Source organism: Sus scrofa, chromosome 17, assembly GCF_054392235.1.
Source record: "Sus scrofa isolate SSC_HxYL_T2T_F1_AM1 chromosome 17, Sscrofa_HxYL_maternal_Yorkshire_Landrace_v2.0, whole genome shotgun sequence".
NCBI classification, from domain to species: Eukaryota; Metazoa; Chordata; class Mammalia; order Artiodactyla; family Suidae; genus Sus; species Sus scrofa.
The window spans coordinates 17,731,809-17,750,771 of NC_139399.1; the positions used below are offsets into that span (position 1 = coordinate 17,731,809).

At 53.5% G+C, this 18,963-nt stretch overlaps 1 protein-coding gene and 1 long non-coding RNA gene across 9 annotated transcripts in view; one reads left to right on the top strand and one right to left on the bottom strand.

Annotated features, from left to right (window-relative positions):
* GPAT4 (glycerol-3-phosphate acyltransferase 4) overlaps window positions 1-18,474 on the top strand; it is a 33,335-nt gene extending 14,861 nt beyond the window's left edge. For 5 of the 8 annotated variants that reach the window (XM_085002654.1, XM_085002652.1, XM_085002653.1 and 2 more), the window contains 11 exons: window positions 6,974-7,043; window positions 7,211-7,511; window positions 8,207-8,281; window positions 9,417-9,506; window positions 9,614-9,707; window positions 10,427-10,542; window positions 11,284-11,339; window positions 11,969-12,054; window positions 15,043-15,171; window positions 15,254-15,333; window positions 17,649-18,474. In XM_085002654.1, the coding sequence (XP_084858780.1) occupies window positions 6,974-7,043; window positions 7,211-7,511; window positions 8,207-8,281; window positions 9,417-9,506; window positions 9,614-9,707; window positions 10,427-10,542; window positions 11,284-11,339; window positions 11,969-12,054; window positions 15,043-15,171; window positions 15,254-15,333; window positions 17,649-17,757 (1,206 nt within the window). In that variant the 3' untranslated portion in view covers window positions 17,758-18,474. 8 annotated transcript variants of the gene reach the window in all.
* Window positions 125-2,986, bottom strand: LOC146395146 (uncharacterized). The gene is made up of 2 exons (XR_014832727.1): window positions 438-2,986; window positions 125-387 (listed from the first exon to the last, which is right to left on the bottom strand). It is a non-coding gene; the product is annotated as an uncharacterized LOC146395146 (long non-coding RNA).
* Window positions 18,475-18,963: the final 489 nt, after the last annotated feature.

Genomic DNA, 18,963 nt, shown 5'->3' on the forward strand with positions numbered 1-18,963 from the left:
CTTGCATGTCACTGGTCAGACAAAAAGAATTAACAGGAAAGGGATTTTTTTTTTTTTTTTTTTTTTTTTTTTGTCTTTTTGTCTTTTTGCCTTTTTCTAGGCCCGCTCTCGCAGCATATGGAGGTTCCCAGGCTAGGGGTCCAGTCAGAGCTGTAGCCACTGGCCTGCTCCAGAGCCATAGCAATGAGGGATCCGAGCCACGTCTGCAGCCTACACCCCAGCTCATGGCAACGCCGGATCCTTAACCCACTGAGCAAGGCCAGGGATTGAACCCACAACCTCATGGTTCCCAGTTGGATTTGCTAACCACCGTGCCACGACGGGCACTCCTTTTTTTCTATTTTTTTAAAGAGAGAGGAGACGATAAATCTATTTCTTAACATATGTCTATTTCTTAACATATGTTTGCCTTTTTGATCCTCTTAACATATGTCTACATAATTGTGTAATTATACCTCTGAACAGAAGGGGTCACAATGTTAAGGAAATGGGCGAGAACTGCTGTTTCCTGGAAGTTGAGTTGTGCCAACAAGCCTTTTAATATCTGTTCAGAGATTTGGTGATTGATTAGCAGTATCTGTTTTCAGTAGTCCCCAGACCATCAGGTATTCTTTTGCACCTCTGAGACCCGGCATCATTTGAGAAATGCACTCAAAATAGAAAAACTATGGTTTTATTTGTTCATATGGTATCTTGTGGTTGAGAATAATTTTACTTTCCTTCAGTTCCTTGTGGTTCTGCAGTGGACAGGCTGTCTGCATTTTACCGGTGAAGAAATAGTGACTCAGAAAGATGAAGTGAGCTATAAGACATGCTACATTACCGCAGAAAGTATTTTTATGTATATTATTGCACCTTAACTTTTGACATCTAATATTCACATAAGAACATGACTTTTTCAGAGTTCCCATCATGGCTCACTGGAAATGAATCTGACTAGCATCCATGAGGATGCAGGTTCGATCCCTGACCTCGCTCAGTGGGTTAAGGATCCAGTGTTGCTGTGGCCTGTGGTGTAGGTCGCAGATGCAGCTTGGATCTGGTGTTGCTGTGGCTGTGGTGTAGGCCGGCAGCAATTCGATCCCTAGCCTGGGAACCTCCATGTGCCACGGGTGCGGCCCTAAAAAGACAAAAAAAAAAAAAATGTGACTTTTTCACATTTATTTAAATCGAGGTGAAATTGACATAACATAAAAGTAGCCGTTTTACAGAGAACAACTCAGCGGCATTTGCTATATTGACAGTGTTGTCCAGCCACCACCTCTCTGTAGCCCCACAGCATGAAACCACATAGTCATTACGCAGTTGTCCCCTGCCCCTTTGCCCCCATGAGTCTGTGTTCTGTCTCTGGATTTCCTCTTGTGCATATTTCATTAATGGAATTGTGTACAATGTTTTCTTTCCTGGCAGGCTCTTTTCATGCAGCATGATTTTGAAACATGTTTCATTACTTCCTTTTTTGTGGCTGACGAATGTTTACTGTGTGTCTGTACATAATATACTAGCCATTATGGGCATCCACAGGCCCTTTTCACCTTTGGCTGCTGCTGTAGCTCTGCTTAGGTGCGCCTGTGCTTACTTGAGTACCTCTGTCCGTAGGAAGGTGTCTGAGCATCATGGGGTCTCTGGGTTGTTGTGCTGCTCAGAGACCAGCAGCTAAGTGTCACCTAAGGCTGGTTAGAAACGGAGACATGGGCCCCCCAGACCTCCTGATTTAGGGCTTGCATGCCAGCAAGCTCCAGGCGCACATTTGAGTTTGACAAGTGGTGATCTAGTCAGTCTTTGGTCCAGCTCCTTCTACTAAGGCATGGTATTTATTTTAATTAATTAAGAAATGTAATTTTCTGAACTTTCAGTCCAGGAAAATCTTCAGTGCAGACTGGAGTTGCTGTGAACCTTAGACCCACATAGGCCCTTTTGTCTGTCAGTACAGAGTCAGTAGAGCAGCTATCAACTTCTAGGACCTTTAGTTTGCCTTTTTGATCCTCTTCATCCCTGCCGAAATGGGATGCTGCCTGTAATTTTGCGGTTGGAAGGAAGCTCAGAGATCATTTTAAATCTGCAGATCTCTTCCTAACTACACATCTGAATTACCTGGGGAGTGTTTAACAGGTACTTATTGGGGAGCACCAGACTCTTCCACAAATTCTGATTGAACTAGTTTGAGTGGGCTTTTTTTTTTTTTTTTTTTTTTTTCCAACTGTTGTCCTGGCATGCAGAAGTTCCCAGGCCAGGGAACCGAACCCTCGACACAGCAGTGACAACACTGGATCCTTAACCCGCTGGGCCACCAGGGAACTCCAAGAGGGCATTTTTAAAAAGCTCTGTAAGTGGTTCCATCATCTACCAGAAAGGTGGAGTCTGCTTGGCTTTCTCTTGGATGGGGACCTGCCTTAGTGACTGTTTTCTAGCCATTGGAAGGTGATGGCCAAGATGCCATGTGATGTGGGAGGTTAGGTTAGAAGCAGCAGTGTAATTTCATCAGACTTTGGACACTTGCCCCAAAGCCTGGCTGCCATGTTGGGAGGAAGCCCATGCCACAAGCAGGTGTTGAGCTCACAGTCCAGCAAGGCTGTGACAGCCAGCATCAGGGGGCTCCAGCCCACCTTCAGCCACCCAGCTGAGATCAGACCCTGTGCCCTTTGCAGAGTCATGAGGAAAATCAGTGGCAGTGGTATTTTGAGCCACTAGGTTATGGGCTGGTTTGTTACACAGCAAATAAGCAAATAATGAAATATTAAAGAATTTTAAACACTCAGAGTTTCTGTCGTGGTGCAGCGGAAATGAATGTGACTAGGAACCATGAGGCTGCGGGTTCGATCCCTGGCCTCGCTCAGTGGGTTAAGGATCTGGCATTGCCATGAGCTGTGGTATAGGTTGCAGATGTGGCTCAGATCTGGCGTTGCTTTGGCTGTGATGTAGGCCATCAGCTGTAGCTCCAGTTCGACTTCCCCATGTGTGGCCATAAAAAGCAAAAAAAAAAAAATTCATATTATATCTAAAGGCTTACAACACCTTAAAAATATTTTTGTATGTGTTACATTTTGGTCTTGGCAGCATGCGCTCCTATGTTATGGTTGTGTTGATAGATAGCACAACCTTGTGTTGGTGTTTTCTTATATATAACCTTGTGTTGGTGTTTTCTTCCGGAATCTTGCTAGCCATTTTAACTTCTAACTGGATAATCCCGGTAAAGATGATTAAAGCTAGATGTCTGGTGGTCCAGGCAGTACGTATACCTTTTGGAGGACCTAAAACAGCTAGTTTTCCATGATCAGCTCACCCTTGATCAGCCCAGGTACACCTGTGTGTGGTGGGGGGGTTGTCTGGGTACCTGCCAGGTGGATATAGGGTGGGCGGGTCAGTGCCAGTTAAAATACACAGGCAGAGGTGCACCGTGACCGTGGGCATCGGGTAGCTAACGTTTCATAAGATTTGGCATTTGAACCGGGTCTTAAAAAGGCACAGGTTCTAGGAGTAGGCTGGGTAGAACTGAGAAAAGGCAGTCTGGCTGAGAGATGGCACCCAGGTCGGAAGGAAAGGCCACTGGGTTCGTGGAGCCAATGAGTTAGCTTGTAAAACTGGCTATTTCTGTAGACATTGAGAAGCCGCTGAAGGCCCTCAAGCCAGGGAATGACGATATCAGATGATCAGAGGTGTGTTGGGAGAGAGGGTGAGAGATGCAATGGCTGTCGCGGCCCGTCGCCTGTAGGTGAGGTAAGAGCAAGGGAAGGAAGGTAGTGACAGGAAGAGGACCTCCTTCGGAGTAGATAGAGGGACTTGGGGGGCAGATGGAAGCCCAGGAGACCAGGGGAGGGTGGTCCCAGGACAGGGGAGGAGGCCCTGGGAGCGGGGCACACCGGGTAGGGGTGTGTGCTGCTGCCTGTCGGTTGTCATGCCAGCCAGATGGGAGGCGAGGTGCACAGGAGCAGCAGGTGACTGGCAAGTGTGGGGAAGTGAGGAATGTAGTTGTGACGGTGGCTACTGAGAGCTTGCATGGGAAGCAGGAAGACTAGAGTGTTAGAAGATGTGGTCTTTGCCCGGGAGGGGAGGGTGCTGGCTGGGGAAGGTTACAGGCAGTGCAGCCGAGGCTGGTGAAGTAGGGAGGGTGTCTGCCCAAAGCGCTGCTGCTGAGCCTCTCAGAAACTATCCGTCTGGCGGTAGTTTCTCACCTGCAGGCTTTGCCACAGTGGGTACCTGGCAGAAATGCACTGTCCCGCAGCCACATTGCTAAGGGCTGGGCCTGCCTTTCACATGCCAAGGACTGTGTTGGGCTTACTGTTCCCTAAGGTGCAGCACTGTCGGGGCCCCTGATGGCCTTGGTTCGGGAGAAGCTGCAAAGGGAATTAAGTCACCTGATCCTGAACAGCACAGTACATGGCGTCTCAGATCAAAAGGAGGGAAAGGAGGGTTATGGGGAGATAAACTCCGAACCTGGGATTCTCACGTTGATTTTGGACGTCTGACCACGTGCGTCTTAAAGCGAAGCTCTAAGAGAAGAGCCAGTTGTGCTAAGCAGCGCCCCTTCCTCTTCCCCTGCTCCTGTGACTTAGCACAGTTCTTTGCTCATAAGCACAGAGGCATTTGGTAATGCACCTGAAGTCTGCAAAGGAAAAGCCAAAAGTACGAAGCCGGGGGCACGAGGATGTTTAGACAGAGCTTCGTTGCGGAGCTCGGAGACTGGAACCTCACAGAGCCAGCACCTTTCCAGTGCAGATGGCAACGCCAGCCTTCCTGGATTGTCCATCGTGAGGCAGTCCTCATAGACAGAAGTCCTGGCGCCCATGTGGCCTGAGTGCATGTTACCTGCCTGTTCCAGTCCAACCCAAGGGTCAGAACTGTCAGCACAGAACCATGGTGCTCTGACTCTGCGCTTACAGCACCACCGGAGTCCTGGCCAAAATGAAAACCCTGGATTCTGGTTGAGTGAACTGTGTCTGTGTGCCAGGCTTGTCCTAAACGCTCTTGCCCTTTATTCACCTCCTTCCTTGATGAAATCCCCAGATGGAAGTCATCTTCCTCCATTATGGGAGTTATTTTTACTTTTCTTTCTAGAAAAAAAATCATTCCAGAAGACATCAAGGGCGAAATATCTGAAATACCGGAGTTCCCTGTGGCTCAGAGGGTTAAGAACCCAAATCGTATCCATGAGGATGCAGGTTTGGTCCCTGGCGCCTCGCTCAGTGGGTTAAGGATCTGGCATTGCCATGAGCTGTGAGATAGGTCTCAGACGCGGCTCGGATGTGGCGTTGCTGTGGCTGTGGTGTAGGCCAGCAGCTGTAGCTCTGATTCATCCCCTAGCCTGGGAACCTCCATATGCCGCAGGTGTGGTGCTAAAAAGAAAAAGTAAATATATATCTGAAATATGATGATGGGCTATGGGAATTTTCCTGCCTTAGATCTTTCTCTGAGTGGGTGACGCCATAAGCTGCCTGTTTTCTTTAGATCATGGCATTGGAAGAAATGTCCACATGAGGTCAGACCACTGATTAAACGTGTGTCCTGCTTTTGGCTGTGCCTCAGCATCGGGGCAGCCTTGCTGGTACCGCTCTGCCAGCAGCGTCCACCAAGTGTCCGGGGCTATGCAGCTCCTGCTGTGTCATAGGGTGATGGGGCTTGTTTCTACCTTGTATAACTATGGAGACAAGCTTGGGAAAACACCTTTTCAGATATCTATTCTATGTCTTTGAGTCAGGTGGTCGTGACTTCCTGTTCAGGGTTCCCTGTAGCAGGGGGGTGGGAGAGGCTCACGCCTTCACCCCTCATCCTTGGATGGTAAAAGAGACCTAGCCTCTGGCTCTCAGTATTGTTAAAAGGATCCGAGCCACATCTGCGACCTACACCACAGTTCATGGCAACACTGGATCCTTAACCAGCTGAGTGAGGCCAGGGATCGAACCTGCATCCTCAAGGATACTATTCGGGTTCTTAACCCGCTGAGCCACAATGGGAACTCCTGTTAAAAGGATTTTAATGAAGGAAGAGAGGCCCTAGGAAGAGCCTCTTTTCTGGAGACCATAGTATTTCAGTATTATGGGGACAGTTAGGGTGTTTTGTGGGTGCTGAGGTTCCTGCTTGATCCTGGTGAGGTAGGAGGTTGAAGCCCTGTCATCGTTGGGTTTTGTAGACAGAAAAGACCAATATTTAGAGAGTTGAAATGAGCTGCTTAAGGGACACAGCAAAAGTGTCAGACTTGGGGTTTGAGCCTAGTTTTGTTTCTTTCTCTCCTTTTTTTTTTTTTAAACAAGGTACATACTCTTGTTTATTTTTTCTTTTTTGTCTCTACCCACACCAAATGGAGTTTCTGGGCCAAGGATCAGATCTGCGCCGCAATTGCGACCTAAGCACACCTGGGGCCGTGCCAGATCCTTTAGCCTACTGTTCTGGGCTGGGGATCAAGCCTGCATCTTGGCACTACCCAAACTCTGTGGTGCAACGGGAATGCCTGTTTCATTTTTTATCTCCAAACAGTTATCATTAACAGTTTTTTGTGGGTTGTCTTGCTTTGTTTTGTTTTTTAAACATTAAGCTGCTCTCAAGCTTTCTTTGCACGGTTCTGGAGTCCTCCTGTTCAAAGGTTACTTGGAGACTGAATGGACAGCTCAGACATACGTATACTGTTTAAATCCTTTATCGACTTGAGAATGAGAGTTGTTGCTTTGATGGAGTAATTTGGTGACAGACAGAGCTTAGAGGATCCTTGATTTTGCTGTTGGGCAGAAAGAAAGGGCCACCTGAGGTCCATGGACGGCGAGCCGGTGGTTCCCGAGGAGCCAGGAGCAGCTCCCCCGGCCCAGCTCCACCACAGGTGACAGAGCTGTGGTTGGGGTGGGTCTGCTCTGCGCTGGGAGAAGAGGCGCCCTCAGCTGCTGCCTGAGCCTGGGTGAGCGGGCTCGAGGCTCTCACAGAGCGGAAATGGGGGTGCCCCCAGAGGGACAAGACCTCATTCCGGTGTGTTGTTGTCCCCCCGCAGTGGGCTACCCTGAGGATGGAGAGAGGAGCCAAGGAGAAGAACCACCAGCTGTACAAGCCCTACACCAATGGTGAGCCGGGCCTCCACCCCATCCCGAGACGTGCCCTCGCCCTGTGTCCCTGCGAGCTGGGCTTCCACACCTGCCCACCGCTGCCGCGTGGACCATAGGGTGTGTGCCCTGAATGTTTGTAACAGGCTGCTGTGCCACCTGCCGCCTGACAGGCTCTTCTCTTGCAGGAATCATCGCAAAAGATCCCACGTCGCTGGAAGAAGAGATCAAAGAAGTCCGCCGGAGCGGGAGCAGCAAGGCCCTGGACAGCACTCCCGAGTTTGAGCTCTCGGACATCTTCTACTTTTGCCGCAAAGGAATGGAGACCATTATGGACGATGAGGTGACAAAGAGATTCTCGGCAGAGGAGCTGGAGTCCTGGAACCTGCTGAGCAGGACCAACTATAACTTCCAGTACATTAGCCTCCGGCTCACCGTGCTGTGGGGGCTGGGCGTGCTGATCCGCTACTGCTTTCTTCTGCCCCTCAGGTGAGCCGGCCCGGGGCCTGGTGTGATCTGCCCGCTGCTCTGCTCTGTCCCCTCCTGGGCGAGAAGGACGCTGCAATCTGCTCTGGCCGGGCCACCTGGCTCTCGGAAGGGTACACTGGCGATTGCGTGGCAGGCAGACGTAGCTGGGTTTCTCAAAGACAGGTTGCTGGTCCGGACAGACTCCACGCAGGAACAGGGGACACGGTGTTCCTCCTGGCCACCCCTCTTCCTGCAGCTCCCCTCTGGGACAGAGGCAGCATTGACCTCCCGGCCTTTCTGTACCGCGTGCTATTCTGAGTATGTCTTGCTGGCTGCTGGTCCTTCAGGCTTTACTTCCTCTTGCTTCACAGAGAAGCTGTGCTGCTGCCAGGGTTTAAAGCCAAAGGGAAGCAAAGGACAGCGGGTGCCTGAGGGTGGCTCAGCCAGCCTTCGGGTCTCCCTCCCATCGTCCTGGCCACCTGGTGCCTGAGGAGAGTGTTTGCCCAGGGCTATGTCCGTGGTGGCCTGTCAGTTTGGAAGCAGAATGGCCCCGGCTTGGCCAGGCCTGCTCACATTTCTGGCTGGAGCTCTTGTCTGGGCCCAGGTGGTGGGATCTGGGGGTGGTTTCCGCGATGCCCACTTTGGTTTGCACACATTGAGCTCTACACTTGGTACAGGGATTTACCCGCGGGGTTTAACCTGTCTTCTCCTTTCAGGATAGCGCTTGCTTTCACGGGGATTAGCCTCCTGGTGGTGGGCACAACCGTGGTGGGGTACCTGCCGAATGGGAGGTAAGTGGAGCGTGGAGGTCTGAGGCTGGGGGTCCTGGGGGCGGGGCTCCAATCTTGAAGGCCAGGCCACCCCTTTGGGTTCAGCCCAAACCACTGAATCTTTAGAAGAATAACCCACGGATAACGTGCACCGGCACTAAAGTCTTACTATCTTCCTTTTTTGTTTGTTTTTTGACCTAGCCTGATCTGTGACCTTGTTCTCTTTGCTCTCCAGCCCTCACACTCTTCCCACTTGATAAACAAAAGGGAGAAACCACAAACCATAGTGTCCAAGGGCTAGCGGGGTTTTACAGAGCGTTGCTTAGTTTTGGGCCTTCCACTGTGTTGATGGACTGGTGAGAGAACAGGAAGTGTAGTTAGGTCGTTTTTTTCTTCTTCTTTTTCTCTTTTGGCCACACTGGCAGCATGTAGACGTTCCCGGGCCAGGGATTGAATCCATGTCACAGCAGCAGCCCCAGCCAAGCAAGGACAAAACCGGAACTTTAACCTGCTGCGCCACAAGAGAACTCCTTGTTTGCTTGCTTTTTTTTTTTGTCTTTTCTAAGGCCGCACCTGTGGCATATGGAGGTTCCCAGGCTAGGGGTCCAATCGGAGCTGTAGTTGCCAGCCTACGCCACAGCAACACGGGATCCGAGCCACATCTGCAACCTACATCACAGCTCATGGCAACGCTGGATCCTTAACCCACTGAGCAAGGCCAGGGATCGAATCCACAACATCATGGTTCCTAGTCAGGTTCATTAACCACTGAGCCACAACGGAAACTCCCTTGTTTGCTGTTTTTTGAAGAGAAACTGGCTCCTTCTGGGAAGTTCTGGGGCTGGCAAATCTCTCTTCCGCCCAGGCTGGTGGGGAGGGGTGACTCTCTGGCCTCAGTGTTGACCAGCAGAGGGGAGTCAGGAGACCCACCTGGGCTGAAGGCTCCAGACTGTGAGTTCTAAGTGCATCAGCTTCGGTGAATTTAAGCCGTCCTCGTCATTTCTCTCTGTACGTGCACATGCTCATGCAGGGGTTTACCGTACATGCTGACATGTATAGAAACACTGCAGTCATCAAGGAGGTAGGCAGTGGTGCTGAGATGGTTCCCGTTTTCCGGTGTGTAATAAAAACAAAAGCCTGGGTCCTCTTGTTGCAGGTTCAAGGAGTTCCTGAGTAAACATGTTCACCTGATGTGCTATCGGATCTGCGTGCGAGCCCTGACGGCCATCATCACCTACCACGACAGGTGAGGGGGCTCAGGCTGGGGTGGGGGGATGGGGCTGCGGCCAGGCCTGAGTCCAGGTGGATGGTTTCACACTCATTTCTGTTGCTCTGGGTACATCTTAAACGCAGGAAGAACAGGCCGAGAAACGGCGGCATCTGCGTGGCCAACCACACTTCTCCCATCGACGTCATCATCTTGGCCAGCGATGGCTATTACGCCATGGTAAGGCCTGTCTCTGTGGTCTGCTCGGGGCGGGACTCTTCCTTTAGACTGGTCTGGGGTGGGGGCTCTTTCTTAGGGGTGCGCACAGGTAGGGGATGCCTTGGGACGCGGGTGTTCTGCACAGAGTGGCTGAGAGTTGGGGGAAGTGTAGGGGCCATGGGAAAGGGGCTGGAAGGACTGGGTTTGGGCATTGGGGAGCCCATCTGGGGACAGGTATGCTCTGCTTCATTGTCTCATGTTAAGGTTTTCAGCGTTGTTTTTGTTTGTTTTTGGTTTTTAGGGCCTGACCCAAGGCATATGGAGGTTCCCAGGCCAGGGGTCTAATTGGAGCTATAGCTGCCGGCCTACGCCAGAGCCACAGCAACGCCAGATCTCAGTCACGTCTGCAACCTGCACCACAGCTCACGGCAATGCTGAATCCTTAACCCAGTGAGCGAGACCAGGGATCGAACCAGAAACCTCATGGTTCCTAGTCGGATTCTTTTCCACTGTGCCACAACGGGAACTCCGGTTTTTCATTGTTGTTTTAAATGATGCATCTCTGCTATCACTGATGAGAAGCAGAGGGTCTCATAATGGTCTCTTAATAGTGAGAAACCTGTGGTTCCTGACAAACCATTAGGGATGAAAGGTTGGAGTCTGTGTCTCATGGGGTCTGGGGCCTTTGGGCAAGGATGGCCTCGCTCCCACTGTCCCTTTGTCCTTTTGTCTGAGAGCAGGTGGGGCAGGTGCACGGCGGGCTCATGGGCGTGATTCAGAGGGCCATGGTCAAGGCCTGTCCCCACGTCTGGTTCGAACGCTCGGAGGTGAAGGATCGCCACCTGGTGGCCAAAAGGTAACCAAGTGGCACAACCTGTGGACGGGAAGTTATGGCCCCAGTCTCGGCCCAGTCTCCATCCGCTGAGCCCAGACTGCTTCCGTGTACAGTGTTTTTCTGGAACATGGAGTATAAAAGTATTGAAGCCCTAGCATTATTTCCCAAGTTAGTCATGTGTTTAACCTTTGTAATGAGCAACATAGGCACTTTTAATGTGATTTGAAAATCTCAAAATCAATTTACTATCAAAAAAGAAAACACACTTAAAGCAATAGAACAAAGTGCTGCTTGGTGTTCAAGCTTGAAAAAAAATAGGTAAATCCCCACATAGGTGATGGCGAGCGCTCTGCGGTAAATCGAGAAGAATGAAGGTTCGGCAGAGGCCGTGCCTCCCGGGGGCAGTGAGCTGCCACTGGATTCCTGCACCGTGTCTCAGGGCTGAGGTCCCACCGGCACGGCTGTGGGGAGTCGGGGCAAGTGTTTATCCAGGCAGCTTCTTGCCAGACCCCACGGCGGTCGCCTCCTTTAGACAGTCCCAGGTCTGCGCTTTGTTGACCAGCTGTGTGCATTGAATGGAAGTCGTCCAGTTGTAGGTTTTGTCTTTATGAGATTCAGGCCACGGGTTTATACCAGAGGCTGGCGTTTGTTACCCTGCTCTTGTGCAGCAGCTGGCGTCACGTCCAGCCAGGTTATGGATAGACGCGCTCGGATGATGACGAGACATGAGGCCGGCTGACCCTTCCTTTTACTTTTCTCAAGGCTGACGGAGCACGTGCAGGATAAAAGCAAGCTGCCCATCCTGATCTTCCCAGAGGGTGAGCTGCTCCGTGGGGAGGCCACGCACGGGGGCTGACTACACGGTGGCGTTGGAGCCCCCGCCTCACCCTTGTTGTGGGGCATGGGATGGGGGGAGGAGTCGCTGAATAATGTGAGGTCCCCAGTGGTACCGAAAACTCAGATTCAGAATTTGGGCCAGGAGTCCCCAGTGTGGGGGTTCCTTTCAGAGTGTTGCCGACAGACTTGTCCAGCTTCCTGTGGGGTCCTCTCCCAGCCCTCCCATATCTGCCGGGTATCTGGCCTCTCATCCAGGCTGCTCTGTTGACCCGGGGAAGTGGCCCCGTGATAAGAAAGGACAGCATTACGCTCATCTCTTTTAAGTGCTCATTCGAGAGTTTAGGGAGGTGACTGATCTATCCCCTAATGGAATAGCCATTAGAAGAATTTTTTATTATTATATTTAACCCTTAAAGTCCTTGGGGTATAGGATCAAAAGAGGAGTTCCCCGGTGGCCTAGAGGTTAAGGGTCCAGTATTGTCACTGCGGTGGCTCAGGTCACTGCTGTGGTGCGGGTTTGATCCCTGGCCCAGGGAACTTCCACATGCTGTGAGTGTGGCCCAAAAGAAGACGGAGAAAAGAAAAAGCATTGTACTCTCCTGCATTTTAGGAACCTGCATCAATAATACATCAGTGATGATGTTCAAAAAGGGAAGTTTTGAGATTGGAGCCACCGTTTACCCTGTTGCGATCAAGGTAGGAGCCTTCTTAGGGTCCCGTGGTCATTGCTGCTGTGAAGGGGCCTCGGCCAGAGACGGGAGGGAGGTGCTGGGGCCTGGGCCCCCGAGTGGCCCTCTGGGTGGAGCATCTGGGGCTGGGACGGCCGCCTCCAGCCTCGCCTCACCTCCTGCCTCAGCTTGGCCTGTCTCCCCCACTCACTCCTCCTCTTTCATAAACCCCGCCCGGGGAGCAGGCCTGCCGCAGGAAGAGGGGGCCCTTCAGGGAGGGCGTGCTGGGCTGTGTGTTTGGTGGAGGTGAGGGTGGGCGGGCGCAGTTGTGGCCTTGCTGCTCCACTGCCTTGGCTTCTGCGGCACCTGACGTACCTGAGGTGCCTGTGAAAACAAAGGGGCCTTAAGAGCCTGTCTCATCTGCCCCCCGCCCCCCTTTCAGGAACTTGAGCCTCTGACCGCTCACACTCACCCAGGAGGCTGGGAAGCATTTAGCTAGTTTCTTTTTTCCTCCTTCCTCTCTCTCCTCTCTCATATCCTCCTGACTTCATAAGGAATATGCATTACAGTTTCCAAAAGAATGCTGTTACTCCCATGATAATGTGAGGAAAAACACAGGCAGTTGTCAACTGTGTTGAAGTGTTTGGGTTGAAGTCTCAGCGCAGAGATTCGAGTCAGAGCTGTGCTTGGAATTGGTCTCCATTCTTTTGGAGCGTCTGTTGCCTGCAGAGTCTCCCGCAGAAAGTCTGACTCTCACCTTGCCAGTGCATTGGGGATGCTCCTCTTGGTTAAGCCACTGCTTCCCAGCTGCCCCATTTTTACCAGACAAGTGGGTGCCAGTGCTGGGACGGTGGGTAACTGGTGGCTGCAGGGTAATTGGTCCCTGGAGCAGGGCTGCCCCTGTAATTTGTCGAGGACAACTGTCTGGAACAACAGAGAATGTTCTGTTAGGGTCTGCCACAGCTGTGGGAACAGGGAATGGTGTTGGCATCACATGCCTGCCGTCCCACGTTAACGTCCTGGGAGCTCGCCGCCGCCGCCCCTGCGCGTTTATGAACGAGCCCGCCGCACCAAAGCCCTGGCTGCTCGCTCCAGAGCACCGGTTCTTTGAGCTGCATCGGCACCACCTGGTGCCTTGTGAAAATGCAGCTTGCTGAGCCCTAGGCCCAGGATTTCTGAGCCTGAATTTCTAACCTTCCCTGGAACTGCACTGAGAGCCCTGCCCTTGTTAGCCAGTTTGGGAACAGGGACCCTGGGTCCTGCCCCCTCCCAGAAAGTTCCCTTCCACCGGCAGCTTTATTAAAGCTCACCTATGAGTGAGAATTTCTGCTTCCCAGATGCTTTCCTGGTTTTGGGAAGCCGGCATGGGTAACCAAACTTGCATAACCTCAGCGGCTTCAAAGCTCTTATTACCTTTCCACTGAAATTAAGTTGTTGACTTATTTTGAGGGCTTTATTGCTGTTTTGAACTTCCGCCTGGTTTTTTCTCTACGGCGTCTGCCCAGCATGGACTAGAGGATCTGACCCCCACAGGGGGCTCTCACACATAGGCTCAGGGTTGCCCGCAGCCACGCTGGCCAAAAGGTCGCGGCACTCTCTTCTCGTCACACACGGGCTCCTGTTTAAAACTCCGTCTTCTCCCTTGTTTCCTCTTGGTGTTGGAACAGGAACCCATTAGACTTCTGTAGTTACCTCTGAGATGTTTAGTTTCTATGATTAAGTCTGAATGTCTTCATTTCTGTAGTCAGGTGTACAGTTAGGCATGATTATCTCATTTTTATTCTGAGAGTCATAAAATTCAGGTTTGAAAGGCCCGAGAGTAAATAAATCCTGTGGTTCAAACCCAGTCCCACCATCCCCTCTGCTCGGGCATCTTGGCCGGTGTCCTCCCTGAGGCCTCTGGGGACAGGACATCCGACACTAGTGGCAGCTTGGTCCTGCGTGATAGCTCCTGAGATTCGGTTTCCTTTTGTTTCTCTGCTCTGGTCCTGGGCCTTTGCTTTGCGGTCACACAGTCTGACGTCCTGTCTGCGAGACCCCTCAGACGCTCGGTGGCCGTTTGCGCAGGCCCCCTCTCCTCCAGCTGCTCGTGCTGCCTCTCATGACTTCCTCCAGCCCCTCCCGCCCCGCTCTCCGGCGCCACTTTGCTGTTCAGTGAGAATGAGGGTCACAGCTGCAGCCTCATGGCCCACAAAATGCCAGTGAAGCTCAGCCCTTGCCTCTGTCAGAGCTGCTCGCAGATGAACGTATCTGATGAGCCCCTTCTCGGTGGGAAGTGTGGCAGCCCCGTGGGCCGTGGACGTGTGCCTGCCGCTAAGGGACACTGATGACTTTGCTCACCAGAGCTTAGCCTCCCCTCACACAGATTCAACTCCGTTAGGAGGGTAATCACAGGAGTCTCCTGGTGGCCAAGTGGATTAAAGATGTAGTGTGGTTGCTGCTGTGGTACGGGTTTGATTCTTGGCCCGGGAGCTTCAGAATGCTGCAGGCGTGGCCTCAAAAAAGTGTCATTACAGAAGCAGAGCTTTTTCATCGTTTGCTCCTCTGTCTGACACGATACCTGAAAGTCGGCAGTCGTGTGAGAAAACCTCTCTTCGCGGAGGCCCCGCGGTGTGGATGTGCTGATTAGCCCCGGCCTCGATGGGAGGGGCAGGTGGGCTGGGAGGCTAGTGGTCGTTGGCTCTGGGGAGTGGATGCGGGGAGGGCATTCGCCCGTTTTGTGTGGGGCGATGCCTGAAAACCTCAGCTCTCGATCGTAGGCGCCTGTGAGTAAAGCATGAGTCCGATCAGAGCAGGGGGTGGGAGGAAGACCACGCGTGCTCCCTGAGGGTCTACAGCGGAGCCTGGTCCGAAGCACCCAGGAGGGGGGTACTTGGGGAGTGTTCTTGCCGGGGTCCAGGAGCAGTGTCCGGACACGACGCGGCCCTGGGCGGCGTGCTCAGAGCCCCTGCTGCGGCCGCCCGCCCGCCGTGGCAGCAACCGAGCGCTCAGGGCCCAGCTTCCCACTGTCTTGCAGTACGACCCTCAGTTCGGGGACGCCTTCTGGAACAGCAGCAAGTATGGGATGGTGACGTACCTGCTGAGGATGATGACCAGCTGGGCCATCGTCTGCAGCGTCTGGTACCTGCCCCCCATGACCAGAGAGGTGGGTGCCCCCCCGCGCGAGGCCTGCCCTCCCTCTGTGCCCAGAGCCTGCGCTGAGCACCGCCCTGCCCTCTTTCTCACAGGCAGAGGAAGATGCTGTCCAGTTCGCCAACAGAGTGAAGTCTGCCATTGCCAGACAGGGAGGGCTCGTGGACCTGCTGTGGTGAGTCGGGAGCATCTGGGAGGACTTCAGATCTCTGAAGTGGGTGCTGCATGCACCGCCCCCTACCAAGGGTCCTCCTCTCCCTGGGGTGGAGGGTCACGCTCACCCCCTGCAGAGGCGGCATCTGACGTGCTGGTGGGGCCCAGGATGCTTGGGCGAAGCATCAAGCTTGGCTGTCCTTTCCAGAGCACCCAGACAGCCCGTCTCTAGGCAGGGGACCCTGGTGGCCAGGGAGCCTCACGGGAGCACTGGGCTGTCTGACGGTGTGTGTGTCTGGCAGCCTTGGGCCGACTTTAATTTTTTTTTTTTTTTTTTTTGTCTTTTTTTTGCCATTTCTGGGGCCGCTCCCGCGGCATATGGAGGTTCCCAGGCTAGGGGTCTAATCGGAGCTGTAGCCGCCGGCCTACACCAGAGCCACAGCAACGCGGGATCAGAGCCACGTCTGCAACCTACACCACAGCTCACGGCAACGCTGGATCCTTAACCCACTGAGCAAGGCCAGGGATCGAACCTGCAACCTTATGGTTCCTAGTTGGATTCGTTTACCGCTGAGCCACGACGGGAACTCCTGGGCCGACTTTAAAAAGACCTGTTTGGTTTTGGCATTAGCGTGTTACCTGCTAGAGCAGGAGCTGGCAGACTTTTTCTGAAAAAGAGTACGTATTTCCGGCTCTGTGGGCCTTGTGGACTCTGCCCTTGTGGCTCAAGAGCAGCCTGAGACGGTCCACGAGCACGGGCGCGGAGAACACGCCCTCGTGTTGGTATATCTGGTCCATGGGCCGCAGTTTGCAGATTCTTCTACTGGGGTTTGAGCTCGTTCTAGTCCAGGTAATAGGAGGCCAGCAGAGATGAACACTGGATCAGAGGACCTGACACACACACACCCCACCCCCGGGCCCCTTAGGTTTAAGTGCAGGGGTTGCCCTGGAGCACACTTGAACTGAGTGGGCACGTAAACTGGCCCGTGAACTCTTGGGCAGTGCCTTGGCCCGCAGATGGTGCCGTTTCTAGACATGTGCACATGTGCCAGGCATGGAGCTGCACTGCTCTGCTAATCTTATCTCCTCAGAGTGACTCCATGAGTAGGAAAGTAACCATTATTCCCATTTTTCAGATGAAAAACAGAAACTCGGAGAGGTTAAGTAACTATTTTGCGAAGTCATAGAATAAGCCCTGGAGCTGCACCTTGAGCTCAGGGCTGACGGGCTTCTAGAGCTGCATGTTTAGCCACTGCCCCACGTTCCCGTCGCTGAGACCCAGGGACGACAAGGGGGCTGCTTTCGAAGGCAGCCTCTGCTGGGGATTTTAGAGGATGCGGCAGGTGTGAGAGCTCCCAGCGTGAGGTGTGTCCAGAGGGGAGGGCCTCGCCAGAGCCTTTTCCCGCCGCCTCCACCTCCAGGTGTAAGGGACAGACTGCCTGGGCAGGCTTGAGTTTGCGTCTGGCACCGAGGGGATGATGTTCCAGGGTGTGGGCCAGGCGTTAGGGTGACAGGTGTAGGGGTTGGGGCTTTGCAGAGCATTTCTTTGGCGCTGTTTGTGGCGGTGCCGGGGTTGAAGCCCAAACTCTGCGTTACTTCAGTCCCCTTACGGGACTGTCCCTTGAGCTCAAAGGGTAAGAACTTGTATTTTTCCCTTTGGCTCTTTGGCATGAATCTGGAGCATTCTGTGGGTCTGAGTTTTACAGATCTTATCGTACAGATCAGTTTTTCAGATTCTTTATAAGTCTCACTTTTTCTTAAAGCTTGGCTCACTTTCCATTAAGCCAGATAGATACCTTCTGGAAATTGAGGATGAATGTTCAAGCAGAAAGAACTCTACAAACTCCTTGGAAAGCGTAAGCGGTTAGAAAGCACCCTGGGAGTTTCCGTCGTGGCTCAGTGGTTAGCGAACCCAACTGGCATCCACCAGGACTCGGGTTCAATCCCTGGCTTCACTCAGTGGGTTAAGGATCCGGCGTTGCCGTGAGCTGTGGTGTAGGTTGCAGATGTGGCTCGGATCCCACGTTGCTGTGGCTCTGGCGTAGGCCGGCGGCTACAGCTCCGATTGGACCCCTAGCCTGGGAACCTCCATGTGCCTTGGGTGCGGCCCTAAAAGGCTAAAAAGACCAAAAAAAAAGCACCCTGCACAGGGTGCAGGAATGAGATGTGTAAATGAAGAGTGTGGGTCCCAGGGCCCAGGGCCGGTTCCAAGGTCATCTGATGAGGGACCCGCGTGGTGCTCGGTCTCTGGCGGGAGTGTCCTGTGCACCTGGCCCCCAGGCGGGGCAGCAGCAAGGCCTCTGCTCTGGCGCCCAGCCCTTCTCTTTCTCTCTTCAGGGATGGTGGTCTGAAGCGGGAAAAGGTGAAGGACACATTCAAGGAGGAGCAGCAGAAGCTGTACAGCAAGATGATCGTCGGCAACCACGAGGACAGGAGCCGGTCCTGAGCCTGCGCCCCGCCGGCGGCAGCTGCCTCGCTGCCGCCGCCTCCCCAGTTGCGGGCTCCTCGGGCTGCTCTGCATTGGGGGCTCCAGCGTCTTCAGAGCTTCCTGGGCTCCCGGGGCTGCCTTCTGAGGGGGACGAGACACCTCCTTGTTTCTTTTCTGCTAAGCCCGTTGGAGGAATGCCATTAAAGCCCTCTGCACCGCGCAGTGCACCTGCATGCTGCGCTCAGGACTCGCTGTGTCTGTCCCCGAGGCCTGCGTGTGTGGGGACCTGGCTGGGGAAGGGCGGCCCTGAGGGGCCCTGCAGACTCCATAAAAAAAAAACAAAACTGTCGTATGCAGGAGCTCTCGGCAGAACGAAGCTCTGTGATCCTGAGCCCCTGCCCGGCAGCCACTCAAGGGGATAAGGGGACAGGGGCAGGCGGGCCATGTGGACTATGGGAACCCGTGGACTCCCTCGCCCAGAGCACCTGGACCCGCTCTCTGTCGCTCGTGCCTCGGCTTCCTGTCTGTCACCTGGGTCGGGAGGGGAGGGTGGTGAAACCTACCTCACAGGGTTGTTGTGGGGGTTCAAGTGCTACCGCGGGGCAAGGACGGTTCAGCTCAGTGTCACCGTATGGATCCGTGAGTGCGGCGGGAGGAGGGCTGAGCTCGAAGCCACTCACGGGGCTTCAGATTTGTTTTTGTGGGTAAATAAAATTGTCTTTGATGGTGACTGAATCAAGGGATTTTTCCCATCACTCCCTCCCCCTGGATGTGGCCCAGGGCAGTGTTCTTAGCAGAGATAAGATTCTCTGACTTGAACCGTCCGCCGGAAACCCACCTGGCCCCTGGAACAAGGACCAGCCTTGTTGGAAGAAGGTACGGCTCCCCTCCCACTGACGTCTGTGTGGCTCTGGTTGATTTGGAATTGCCAGCGGGAGGTGCACGTCTGTGTGGCTCTGGTTGATTTGGAATTGCCAGCAGGAGGCGCACGGCCTTGTTTGTTGGGTGGGGGGAGTGGGAGGAGGGGCAGGGGTGGGGGTCAGGATGAAGCCACCAGGCGGGAGCAGGGCTCTGGAGGGTGGAGAGGAGGGGAGGGTGGCAGGCGGGCATTTGGTGCATTGCAGGCCCCATGCAGCTGGGAAGGCAGCTGCCAGCCTCCTGTACCTGCTTGCTGTTGCCTGAAGGCAGGTTCAAAGCCAGGCCCCCTTCACTGGTGCCTGCTTC